Raw genomic sequence first — 12,494 nt, forward strand, 5'->3', positions numbered from 1 at the left:
AACTCCCTGACACATCTCTATACTATTTTTCCTGTATTTTTTAGCTGAATTCTCTTTGATCACCTCTTCAAATAACAATGATTTTGTAATGTTTTTTGTAACACATATAGAAAGATTCATTATTTCCTCCCTGTGGCATGATTGATTAATTTTTTTAGAAAAATTATTAATAGATTTAGAAATTGATTTTCAGCTCCCCACTTCATTTTTGGCTCTGTCATGTAGACTTTTATAATTTGTTGTTAAATTTGGAAAACCTATCAAATTTTTTTTCATGCATGAACTGCCATATTTCAAGGCATTCCAAGGTTCCTTACATAGTAGCTAATTGTAAACATTCTTTGAACTAATGTTGCTCATCATAAAATTTGTCATTGATGTTTTTAGTGTTTACTGTGATTTTTATTTTAATCATTGTCAATATTAGTATTTATTGTCAGATTGACAGGAAATTTAATTTTCTTCAAATATGTTTATATGATTCATTTCCTTTTGTTAATTGGATTATCAAACAATCCAAGAGCCCATGCATTGCTTCTATCTAAAATTTATTTCTTCCTCTTTATGTATTCCATGTTGGAATAGTCTTCAGTGATTTCAAGCAGAAATATACATATATATGTATAATGAGTTTATAATTGTATACACTGATATATTATAGTCTCTATTCCTGATAGGACAGAACATCCATTTTGACTAGAGATCATTGAGAACTAAATCCTCCACTTACAATTCTGTATATCTCATGATTGAGAGGTTTTTCACAGCCTAGCTTTTGGCTCACTGTATTTCAAACCTTCCAAGTGAGCCCTGGGGCCAGCCCAGTTTGCAGACTTTCAATAGGGAAAATAAGACTAAAACGGTGGTGGTGGGCAGCACTTTAAAATGGTATTAACTAGGGCCGACCCGGTGGTGCACTGGATGGTGCGCCACTTTGGAGGCGCGGCGGCACTCCCGCCCGAGGGTTCGAATCCCACATACAGACTGGTTCCCGCTCACTGGCTGAGCGAGGAGCGGGAGCAACACCGAGGGTTGCGATCCCTTTGCTGGTCCCCGGTCTGGTACGGGGGCAACACTGAGGGTTGCGATCCGTTGCCGGACACGGAAAAAGACAAAAAAAAAAATGGTATTAACTTACCACAATCTTGGACAAATATCTTTATTTAAGAAACCAAATAAGTAGGGTTAAAAAAAATGATGGTAACAACTTCACATGAGGACACAACAGCAACTAAGAATTACTTGAAAGTTATTCAGAATAGAACAAAATTCTTCACGTGCTTATGATTAGCACAGAAATATGTGGTTATGGTACTCGCTTTTCAATGGATATTTACTATTTCACAGTAAGACCACATACTTCTTATAGCACAGAAGAGACCACTCCCAGCCCCCTCCAGTGTATAGCCTAAAAAGCTAAGAATGCAAATGTTAATGTAATCCAAGCTGTTCTTTACTAACTCTAAAATTGCCTTTACAGCTTTTTACAAGTACAGATATCAAACGGGTTCACTTAATCCTTAGCTTACGGTCTGAGGGAAAGGAAATGTAAGAACATAACGTGACAGAAGCAACATGTTTTCACTGTGGCCCATAACTTTACTCCCAGTCTCATTTTACAAACATGGATCCAGGATTCTAGAATTATGGCTGGATCACTATTCTCACCCTCTGAAAGAGGAAGGCATATGACATTTAGCACGACAAATGCTGTTTTTCTTCAGCTTCTCAGGTAGTGCTGTGTATAATGCCTATAATTTTTTAAAAACTTTAATTTATCAATATACAATGTAGTTGATTTTTTTTTTTTTGTCTTTTTCCGTGTCTGCCAACGGATCGTAACCCTCAGTGTTGCCCCTGTACCGGACTGGGGACCGGCAACGGGATCGCAACCCTCGGTGTTGCTCCCGCGCCTCGCTCAGCCAGTGAGCGGGAACCGGTCTGTATGTGGGATCTGAACCCTCGGGCGGGAGCGCCGCCGCGCTTCCCAAGTGGCGCACTTATCCAGTGCGCCACCGGGCCGGCCCCAATGTAGTTGATTTTCAGGTCCCTTTACCAATTCCTCTTTTCCCCCTTCCTCTACCCCTTCTCCCCCCATCAGCATCGTATCTGTTCACTTGTCTTATTAACAAGTTCAAGGAATTGTTGTGATTGTGTCTTTTTCCCTGACACCTTCTTCCCTGTCACCGTACTGTGGTGACACTTTATTTCAGAATTTTTCTGCATTCAGCTTACTAGGTGTTTCTTCCAAAGAAACTGAACTTTTCTGTGAAATGCGCTTGATTGAATAGGAGAATTGGGTTCACAAAATGGATTCATTGCAAACTAGGAAAGAGGAAGGTACTAGAGAGCTGGCAAAGCAAAAAGGCTGACAAATCATAGGTCTCTAAACGGAAATTATTTTAGAGTTTTAAATTAAAAATCAAAGAAATTCAATACAAAGTCTAAAGACCACGTTTTTAGGTTTCATTGAAAACACTCCATTGTTAAATACTAGTGTCCCCTTTAAGAAATTTTTGTTTTTGCCTTTTAGTTTTGAGAAGTACCTATGGCAAAATTAATGGTAGTATGGTGTGTGTTGCCTATATAAGCTAAAATTAACTTTCAGGATTCACCCTGTTTGTGAAATAATAATCTACATGTATTAATTATAAATACATGGACTCATCTGTAAGTCCCTTTGGCTACATAAAACAAGTGAAAAATCTGCCATAAGCTCAAGAGTTAAAAAAAATTATACCACACTGCTATTAAGGTACCCTGGGCGTCGCTGGTTAGCTCAGTTGGTTAAGAGTGTAGCCTTTATAACCCCAACGTGACAGGTTCAGATCCCCATACCAGCCAGCCACCAAAAAAAAAAAAAAAAAAAAAAGTTACCCTTTGTGGTAACTTTTTTTTAATGCTCAGGTTTTTTAATACCCTCCTGTAACACAAGGCTAAATGATCAGTTTCTCAGCTAAAGTAATAAGTGTATCATAACATATCTGAGTGAAAATTACTCATATTAAAGGGGAATCACTAAGGAGAAAAGGAGTTACTGATTTGTGCACCTTAATGACTTGATACTGTCCATTTTTATAAGCCTGCTAAATGTTCTTGCCACCTCTGACTAGGTATATTGATTGTTCAATTTTATTACTGTGCTGATATGCAAGAAATCCTGTCCAAATACAGAACATATTTAAATTATTAAGAATACACCATTGTTAGCACTGCAGTTTAGCCATGACGTCCTATTACGATTTTATCTTTCAATTCAATATCAAGAAATGCAGGTAGCCCCACTGTCCTTGAATAATTATTTGATAATATAAGAACTACTTTTTGCCAGTTTATAATCTATATTCATTGCATTGCAACTTATTTGTAAAGTAGATGGAAAACATAAGATTAAATTACAAAGGAATTTTCCTTTATGTAAGCTGCTTCCTTTATCTCTTTACGGTTCCTAATAAAATCAACTATATGCACAAAAAGGGGAAGAATGAAACCAATTTACCATCACAATCAATTAAAAATAACTACCGTGAGTTGTCTTCCTAAATATAAGGGTATTTCAAAATGTTTGTGCATAGTGGAATTAAAAGATAATATGAATACCTCCGTGAACTTTTTGAAGTAGTCTTGTACATATTAACTTGGTGGTGAAGAGTTGCCTGCTGAAGGAGTTTCCAGAGATAGTCCTGATTGGGGAAAAGTTAGTCTGAAATGAAAACTGTACAGCATAAGGGAGTTACTTCAATAGGCCAGTTTCCTGTTGATGTTATCCTTTTTATAATCAGATTTTAAGAATTATACGGGCCAGCCAGGTGGCGCACTAGAGAGTGCACCGCTTGGGAGTGCGGCGGCGCTCCCACCGAGGGTTCAGATCCCATGTGGAGACCATTCCTGCTCACTGGCTGAGAGCAGTGCGGGCGCAACACCGAGGGTTGCGATCCCGTTACCGGTCACGAAAAAAGACAAAAAGGAAAAAAAAAAATAAGAAGAAGAATTATAGGACACACCATACCTTTATATATAAATCATAGACATCAGTAAAGAAGTTCTTTATTCCATCTTCTTGTCTTATGTCGTGAAGCATTAAATCTGATATGTACAATAATTAAGGTATAATCTTTCATAGAAATGAAAAACAAAAAGCAGTCACTTGATACGATATTCTTCAAATTAGTCACATGCAGTATATTTTGCAATAGAAAAGCTGAATACATAAGCTGGGTTTAAAATCAGTATTATCTTAAAGAGAAAATAATCTAAAATTAGAAAATAACTATAAAATTAAGTACAATCATCCTCAATATGGTTCAGATAAATCTTGGTTTTATATACGAGACTTAGTTTTAAATTATCTGTTCAACAAAAGTAGCCTCATACTCTTTGAAGTCTACAGACTCAGAGCCTGGCATCTATGTTCCATGTTCTTCTAGTCTGTTAAACCAACCTTTAGTTAGGTATCTACTAAAAACATAAGGATATGTCCTGCAGTGACAAATGCTGACACAAACCACTCGTTGAACTTGTCCACAGTTTTCAAGTACATGTTGTTTGACAGCCACATGTTCTCAACTACTAGGTCAAGAGCAGCATGAGCTATGAACTGGTTCAGATGACGATGATCATCCTGGAAGATGGAGAGCAGCGACAGATAACCATTTCCATATGGCATCAAGAATGCTGACACTTCACTCTGTAAATTCTATATATGGTTTTCTTTTGGGGAAGAAACATAAAAGTCTGCTTTTACTTCATCTGTTATTGTCATGAGACATACATCTTCTATGCTTACTTCACCTGTTATTGTCATGAGACATACATCTTCTATGTTTTTATATACTGGATTTGTAAAATTTGATATCTAAAACTCAACAAAAAGAACAAATAGCCAATTACTTAATAAATGTAATGTGCTCAAGAAACTATATAGAAAAATTTTTTTAAATGTTGCAAGATGCTGTGACCATTTTGTAACCACTTAGACACGTGAAAAAAAGAATACATTTAAGCAGACAAACAAAAAAAAAGGTAGATCCTGCTTTTAAGAAGCTCACATCTTGTTAGAGGAAAAGACATGAAAAAAATGTGTAAGTGCATGCAGATCAAGGAGAGCACTTTGGGCAGGCCAGGGCTAAAGAGGCCGTGAAGGACAGTCATTTGCACCGGGCCTCAAGGTCATGAGGAAGCAGGGAGGTCTGGGCTTCATGCACAGGTAGCTCCAGTAAGCAGTAGAGACAACTGAGGAGGTTTCAGGCCCAGCTGTGAGCAGTCACCTATGTTAAGAGCAGGAGATGGTCCTGTCAGACCTGGGAGTGTCCTTTTTGAGGACTGAAATGGCTTACCTGGAGAAAAAGTAGGACTGTCCTACCATAATGTAGAGAGGAAATTCACAACTTGGAATGCAGACTTAACTCCTGAGGAATTCTTTCTCACAAAATTCATTTGTCAAAGAATACCTCTGTTATGTTGAATTATGTCCTCCCCAAAATTCATATGTTGAAATCCTAAGCCCCAGTTCCTCAGAATGTGGCCTTATTTGGAAAAGGGTCATTGCAGATGTGGTTACTTAAGATGAGGTTATCCTGGAGTAAGATGGGCCTCTAATCCAGCATGACTGGTGTATTTATAAAAGGGGGACATTTGGAGACAGACACACAGGGAGAATACCATGTAAAAATTGGAATTCTGCTGTGATAACCCAAGGAACATCCGGGGGCTAGGAGAGAGGCCTGGAACAGATCCTTCCCCAGCACCTTCAGAGGGAGCATGGCCCTGCCAACACGTTGATTTCAGACCTATGGCCCCCAGATCTGTGAGACAAATTTCTGTTGTTCTCAACCACTCAGGTTTTGGTCCTTTGTTACAACAGCCACAGAAAACTAATACAATCTCCTTGCCAGGAGGTTGTTCCCATGAGTGGTCTGGAGGAAGGTTGCCAGTTGCCCTGGAATCCCTCACACAGCTACACTGTTTACTTCACTCACGTTGCCATGGCAAAGCTAACTGAGTCCTTAGAGAAATGGATGTATTTTGTGTCTGGCTCACAGTAATGTTTTCCTTTACGCCGATGATAAATCTTGAGTAATTAGGAGCAAACTGTTGAAATGCTTCAAGAAGGTGAGTGGTAGCAGGAGAAAGAACTAAGATCAGGTTACATGACAAAGTATTTTTATGTGCTTATATGCTATTTTTATATTCTGCTTTGCCCACCACAAGGCCATTGGAGTGCACAGAAACTATACTTAAGTAGCCATATCCCACAAAGCAACTATTGCTACAGAGATACCTCAAAACAAAGTTTTAATGAGCAATGTTATCATAACAATGTGGGAAAATAGTGTAGTAACACCACCTGGCAGATAATACCTTAAATTTCTATCTTATTTTGGTGACAAGATCTGAATAGTTGAAGAGTATCATACACTGAACATTATGCATTACAATTGATTTAAAAAATTAATTCCTGTCTTAACGAACATTACAGCCTATTTTTGGAGTCAGGAGAAACACAGTATCCTTGTCAGCAATTTATTAGGAACAAAGACTAGAACAAAAAGATGGAGGGAACCAGGCTATTCTCATCTGAAGACTCTATGGCTCTGTTTACTCTGAATGGCAACATGTTCTTAAATCAAGCTTATTTTTCTGGAACCATTCCTGGCAACAAAAAGGTTGTATGGCATCACCTCTGGTGCTGCTTTCGAGTTTCCTGCATACAGCCAGGGCGTCACTGGGGAGGAGAGCACACAGTCACCATCCAGACAGGAAATGTTCTAAAAGGCAACTCAGGACAAGGTGCTGTACACCCAGTGGCAGCAGAAGGACATAGAAGTAAGGGTCTCTTTTAACCCTCGCAAGTATGAATTGATCTACTACATGTGTCCTGACAAAAAATGTTATTCAATGAAATAGAATGGAGTTTCACGGCATTTCAAGGCAGCAATGACTGTTCTTCCAAACCCACTACAGGTAGACTCTGCTTCTATGTGCTTTCACAGTGGGTGGCACAGTGAACACAATGCCATGGGAAAGAGACCCAGAGCATCATGCCTGTCCGTGTGAAGAAAGTGTGTGCTGAATTAAAGAATGAATAAACAAACTCCAAGGACATTCCCTGGCTGGCTTCTATCAGTCGGTGGGACTCCAGAGAAAGCCTCATTTAATTGTGGTGGACTTCAGTAACCTCATCTGTCCAGATCTCTTCCAGTTCTAAAATCATATTATAACATATCATTAGAATAGCATTACAATTCTTATGGAATTTAAGGTTCCATACGCACTCTGGATTCCACTTTCCCAGCTGGCAAAAACTCCATTTCAAAAACTGGATTATCATGGTGACCAACAATTACAAAGTGGAAGCTTCCAGAAATTGTCTTCAATATATGGCTCCTAATTAAATAAAAAATAACACACATTTTTAGTATTCAATACTGAAATCCAAAAATGACTAACAGGAAGCTAGAATTCACTTTTTTTTTTTTAAACTTAAACCTTACATTACAGAGGAGGATGCCACTAAGCTTGGCATGCCTTCCAGCATACTACCATAGTTATATGGCTTTGGGACTATACAAATTATATAGTGTGATATGTCCTGCAGAATCCAATGTACTATATTTTCATACAGAAATTGGAAGACCTCTAATATGAAATCATAAAAACAACATTCTTGCTCAAAAATTTTGAGTCTGGTGAAGTAAGCCAGGCTTAGCTTGGACTGGACCAGTTAGCACTAGAAATAACATCTGGAAAGATTAATAGAGGGTGCCGATTAATTAAATAAAATAGAGCAGTGAAAGGCAAAGGAAATAATTAGCTTGGTTTAGAAATTTCCAGTAGGCATCCTTCTATGGAAGCTAAAAACTATACCTCATGTCATTTACACAGGAGAGACACTGTAGCATTCTTCTGCAGACTGTGTGCTCTGTTTGTCTTCTTCCTACCTCAAGAATGTGTACTACAAATTTAAGTCTCCAAAAATGCAACAGCCTATGATTTCCCTCTTTGTACACCAATTTATAAAGAAGGAAAACACAGTTTTGTATTCTAAAAAAGATAGAAGAAATAATCCAAAAAGGAAGACATTCAGAGGCACTGAGAGATCTTAGGCTGGCTAAAGAAAACTAAAAGAAATGGGGGTCAAAAAAAGAAAAGAAGAAAAGAGAAAAGAAATAGTGATTCCATGGCTTCTAGCACAGATAATTGAAATCTGGGTGGACATATGAGTGGACAGATGTATGATGGGTGGGTTTACGTATGCATGTATTTTTAGCACAAGGGCCTTGGAGTCAGACAAAGCTACGTTCTAGTCTAGCTCTGCCACTTACTAGCAATGTGACCACAGGCAGTCCTTAATCTCCCAAAGTCTGTTTTCCTTTTTTTTTTTTTTTTACTGACCGGTAACGGGATCGCAACCCTCGGTGTTGCACCCGCACCACGCTCAGCCAGTGAGTGGGAACTGGTCTCCACATGGGATCCAAACCCCCGGCAGGAGCGCCACCGTGCTCCCAAGTGGCACACTCTCCAGTGCACCACTGGGCCAGCCCCCAAAGTCTGTTTTCTCATCTGTGAAATAGAGGTAACATCGTAGCTACCTTAAGGTATACTTATAAGGCTTATACAATCTAATGCACATAAAGCACCTGGCATGGTGTCTGGCTCACAGTACACAGTCAATAAATGTTACCTAGAATAACATGCAGGAGCATAAGCACAGCAGGATGGGGGAACTAGTAACTTGTCAACGTGGGGTGGAAATCTAGTTACCTGGGAGTGTCCAGTCTCCCAGAACGTACATGTGAGGTGTGTTAGAGCCCACAACTCATTAAGCCTCACTGTTCTGCTGATTCACAGAGAGCATGCAATGAAATCAGAAGAAATATGAAATATATTTCCTAATGAATGCAACATTTTGTAAAGGAAACCAGGGCACAGCCAACACTTTTAACTCTAGAATCAAAAGGCTATCACTGCAGAAGAAAAATCAGATAGAAAACACTTCTGGCATGATGAAATATGATTTAAAATGTTATCTGTACAGGACCTGGCAGACTGCAGGCCCAACCTAGCTTCACCTGTCCTCTACTGTCTAAGGCAGCTTTGGCCTTCAATGGCAGAGCCCAGCACCTGAGAAAGAGACCATCTGGCCCACAAAGCCAAAAATATTTACCATCTGGCCCTTTACAGAAAAAGTTTGCCCCTTTTTTAAGGGGAAGATGAGAAAAAGATCCAAATAGTAAAACTGGATAACAAAGATAAGTAGACATGATACAAATGCTACACAAAACTAGAAGAATTGGCAATAATTCTCCAGAACAAGTGAGGGGAAGAGGGATGGGAACTTGAAACTTCAACGAAGTAAACAATGATATCATAAATTCCTGCTGGAATAGGTTTCAGAGCTGGAGTTTGCCAAGAGAAGTGCTTACTTTCTTCAGGACACTCAGGCAGCAGCAACAATAACAACAACAACAAAAAGGCAGCAGAGAAGAAATATATGTGTAAAGAAGATAACGACCCCCTACCCCCCCACTCATCCCTATATGGAAATCCATGAATGAGAAGCCTAGTGCTAAGTACAGTGTGAAGATAAACAGAAAGGGCACTCAAAGAAAGACTGTATAAAGGTTCTGTTACAAACTACCCACCTGGGCAGAAGAAGAGACAGAACTTGCTTTATATACATTCTGTCCTTGCCTTGAGCTGTCAAGGTTGATTTCATAAACAGCTGAAGAAGCAAGAAGGGCTGTAATTCTCCATCCAATTCTGCCAAGGAAAAACTGACAGGTGAAGTGGAAAAACTGAAAACCTTGGGAGAAAATAACCCCATTGTCTCTGGAAGGGAACCACTGTAATCATTTAGCAAATACTTAAAGGCTTACTACATGCTTGGTATTGCACCAAGGTGAGGCACACTAATAAATTCTGCACTGTCCAATATATTGAACTTTCTGCACTGATATGGAAGCCAGTGAGCACTTAAAATGTGGCTAGTGTGACTGTGCAACTGAATTTTAAATTTTATTTAATTTTAATTAATTTAAATGCAAATAGCCACATGTGTCTAGTGGCTACAGTATTGGACAGTACAGCTCCAGATCAATGATTCCAAACTTTTATATGTATATAACCTTCTCCACCATACCTCCACCCACAAAGCTCATATTACTTAGAATTCCAATACATAATACAAATACAAATAAAGCAACTGCTGTGGTTGAAGTGCCTGTGATGGCATGACTCTATGTCTGCTCAGTTTTCCTACCACTTTAAATAGGGGACAATACGAGCAAAGGCTAGGTCTGGAGGTGCTGAGGAGGTAGCTACTCAGAACTTGGGGATAGATTAAACTGAGAAAAAGAGAAGAATTTAGGATGGTTTCTAAATGACTGGCAATGGTGAACACGCAATGCTACCTCTCCTATGATGTCCACATCCTAATCTCTGGAACCTGTGAATATGTCAGGGTTTGTGGCAAAAAGGATATATAGTTCCTCATTAGCTGATCTTAAAATAGGGAGATTATCCTCGATCATCCAGGTGGGCCCAGTGCAATTAGAAGGATCCTTAAAAGTGGAAGAGGAAGGCAAAAGAGGGAAGTCAGGGGGAAATGTGACTGTGGAAGGATGGTCAGAGAGATGCAACATTAATGGCTTTGAAAATGAAGGGGCCACAGCCAAGGAATGCAGGAAGCTTCTGGAAGATGCAAAGCACCAGGAAACAGATTCTCCCCTAAAGCCTCCAAAAGGAACACAGCTCTGTTGACACCTTGATTTTAGCCCAGTGATACATGTGTCAGACTCCTATGCTACAACACTGTGTTAACCCCTTAAATTTGTGGCAATTTGTAAATGGCAGCAGTAAGAAACTAACACACATGTCAAAACTGAAAAACCTGCAGGTGTGAGAAAAAGGAAATTCTCAAGGAAGTGTCAGCAAATGGGTAGAAGGCACATTCTATGAAGTGACTGGGGACAAAAGAGATTTCATTTACGTCTGGTTACACCAATAGCTACTCTATTTGTCTGGTTAGGGTTATTGTCGGAATCCTGCCAACATAGCCAATTGTCTTGTTGGGCTAGGGCTCACAGACCCTTCAAACTCATTGTACAGACTGGATCACCAGACCCCTCACATGCCTGGCTGGGTCACCAGACCCCTTACATGCAGGTTCATGAGCTAGGTAACTGGGAAAGATCCCAGGAGCAGCTGGCAGATGACATGAGCTCAATCCTCAGCTGCTTCTTCTTCTTCTTCTTCAGCAGCAGCAGCAGCAGCAGCAACAGCCTCCAGCAGAACTAATGGCCTCCCCATGGCCCTCCAGGGAGCATCACAGGGGCAGGGGTGGGGGGATCATGGATCAGAGCCACTTGTCTTTTATACTTAAGTCCATAACCCAGAACACCTGGGTGCACATGCACAACTAATAACCAAGGAACACCTGGGCACACATGTATATTTACATCTGAACATCTGAGGGGCCCTGACCATTTTCCTATATTTTCCCTACAATCTACCCCTTCAGGGTCCCTTGCTGTACAGTCTATGCATTCAGAATCTTTTGTGGTGTTCCCTTAGTGAGGATAACTGACCCTTGCATTCACATATTATATATTCTGTCCCAACAGTCTTTAGCTTGTTCCAGCACCAACTCAAAAGTCCAAAGTCTCATGTGAGACTAAAGACAAAACTCCTTTCAGCTGTGTATCTGTAAAAAATCAAAAACAAGTTTGTCTACTTCCAAGACACAGTGGTGGGACAGACATTGGATACACATTCCCATTCCAAAAGGGAGGAACAGACGAGAAAGGAAAAACAGGCCCCAAACTATTCTGAAACCCACCAGGGCAGATATTATGCACACTGGGGAATCTGGGTCTCCAAAGCATTGGGCAGCCTTGCTCCTACATCTCCATCAGGTGGAGCCCATTGAGCTGCCCTGGTGCCTGCAGCTTTTACAGGCTGTTGTTGCAAGTTGCCAGCAACCCCACGGTTCTGGGTTCCTGGAGGTAGTCCCACCATCCTGGCTCCACTAGACATTTCCCCAGTAGGGGCACTCTTTGGAGCCCCAACCCCACTTTTTTTTTTCTTTTTTTCTTTTTTTTTTTTTTTTACTGACTAGTAAAGGGATCGCAACCCTCATTGTTGCACCCACACCGCACTCAGCCAGTGAGTGGGAACTGGTCTCCACATGGGATCCAAACCCTCGACGGGAGCGCCGCTGCGCTCCCAAGTGGCACACTCTCCAGTGCGCCACCTGGCCGGCCCATCTTTTTCTTTTTTTTAAGATGACCCATAAGGGGACCTTAACCCTTGACTTGGTGGTGTCAGCACCACGCTCTCCCAAGTGAGTGAACCAGCCATCCCAATATAGCGATCCAAACCTGTGGACTTGGTGTTATCAGCATCACACTCTCCCAGTGAGCCATATGCTGGCCCTCCAACCTCAATTTTCTGCTCCACACTGCTCCATAGAGGACCTTTGCAGCGGTTCAACC

The 12,494-nt window shown here is 40.4% G+C and overlaps 1 protein-coding gene across 1 annotated transcript; it reads right to left on the reverse strand.

Annotated features, from left to right (window-relative positions):
• Nucleotides 1-2,226: 2,226 nt before the first annotated feature.
• LOC103597044 (trafficking protein particle complex subunit 2-like) lies at nucleotides 2,227-12,018 on the reverse strand. Its single transcript, XM_008580846.1, has 5 exons — nucleotides 11,861-12,018; nucleotides 7,275-7,386; nucleotides 4,475-4,621; nucleotides 4,010-4,093; nucleotides 2,227-2,325 (listed from the first exon to the last, which is right to left on the reverse strand). The coding sequence occupies exons 1-5, from the start codon at nucleotides 12,016-12,018 to the stop codon at nucleotides 2,227-2,229; spliced, it is 600 nt and encodes a 199-aa protein (XP_008579068.1).
• Between the last annotated feature and the right edge of the window lie 476 nt (nucleotides 12,019-12,494).

This window comes from Galeopterus variegatus, unplaced genomic scaffold (genome assembly GCF_000696425.1).
Source record: "Galeopterus variegatus unplaced genomic scaffold, G_variegatus-3.0.2 Scaffold2173, whole genome shotgun sequence".
Classification (NCBI taxonomy): domain Eukaryota; kingdom Metazoa; phylum Chordata; class Mammalia; order Dermoptera; family Cynocephalidae; genus Galeopterus; species Galeopterus variegatus.

What these genes read in the sequence shown, in the direction of transcription:
- LOC103597044 (XM_008580846.1), bottom strand. Translation starts at nt 12,018, where the DNA reads ATGGTGGGACTACCTCCAGGAACCCAGAACCGTGGGGTTGCTGGCAAC. An exon ending in CTGGGAAAGTGGAATCCAGA is followed by an intron (nt 4,622 to 7,274) that starts GTGCGTATGGAA and finishes TCCATCTTCCAG; the next exon opens with GATGATCATCGTCATCTGAA. An exon ending in CATTTGTCACTGCAGGACAT is followed by an intron (nt 4,094 to 4,474) that starts ATCCTTATGTTT and finishes TAATTATTGTAC; the next exon opens with ATATCAGATTTAATGCTTCA.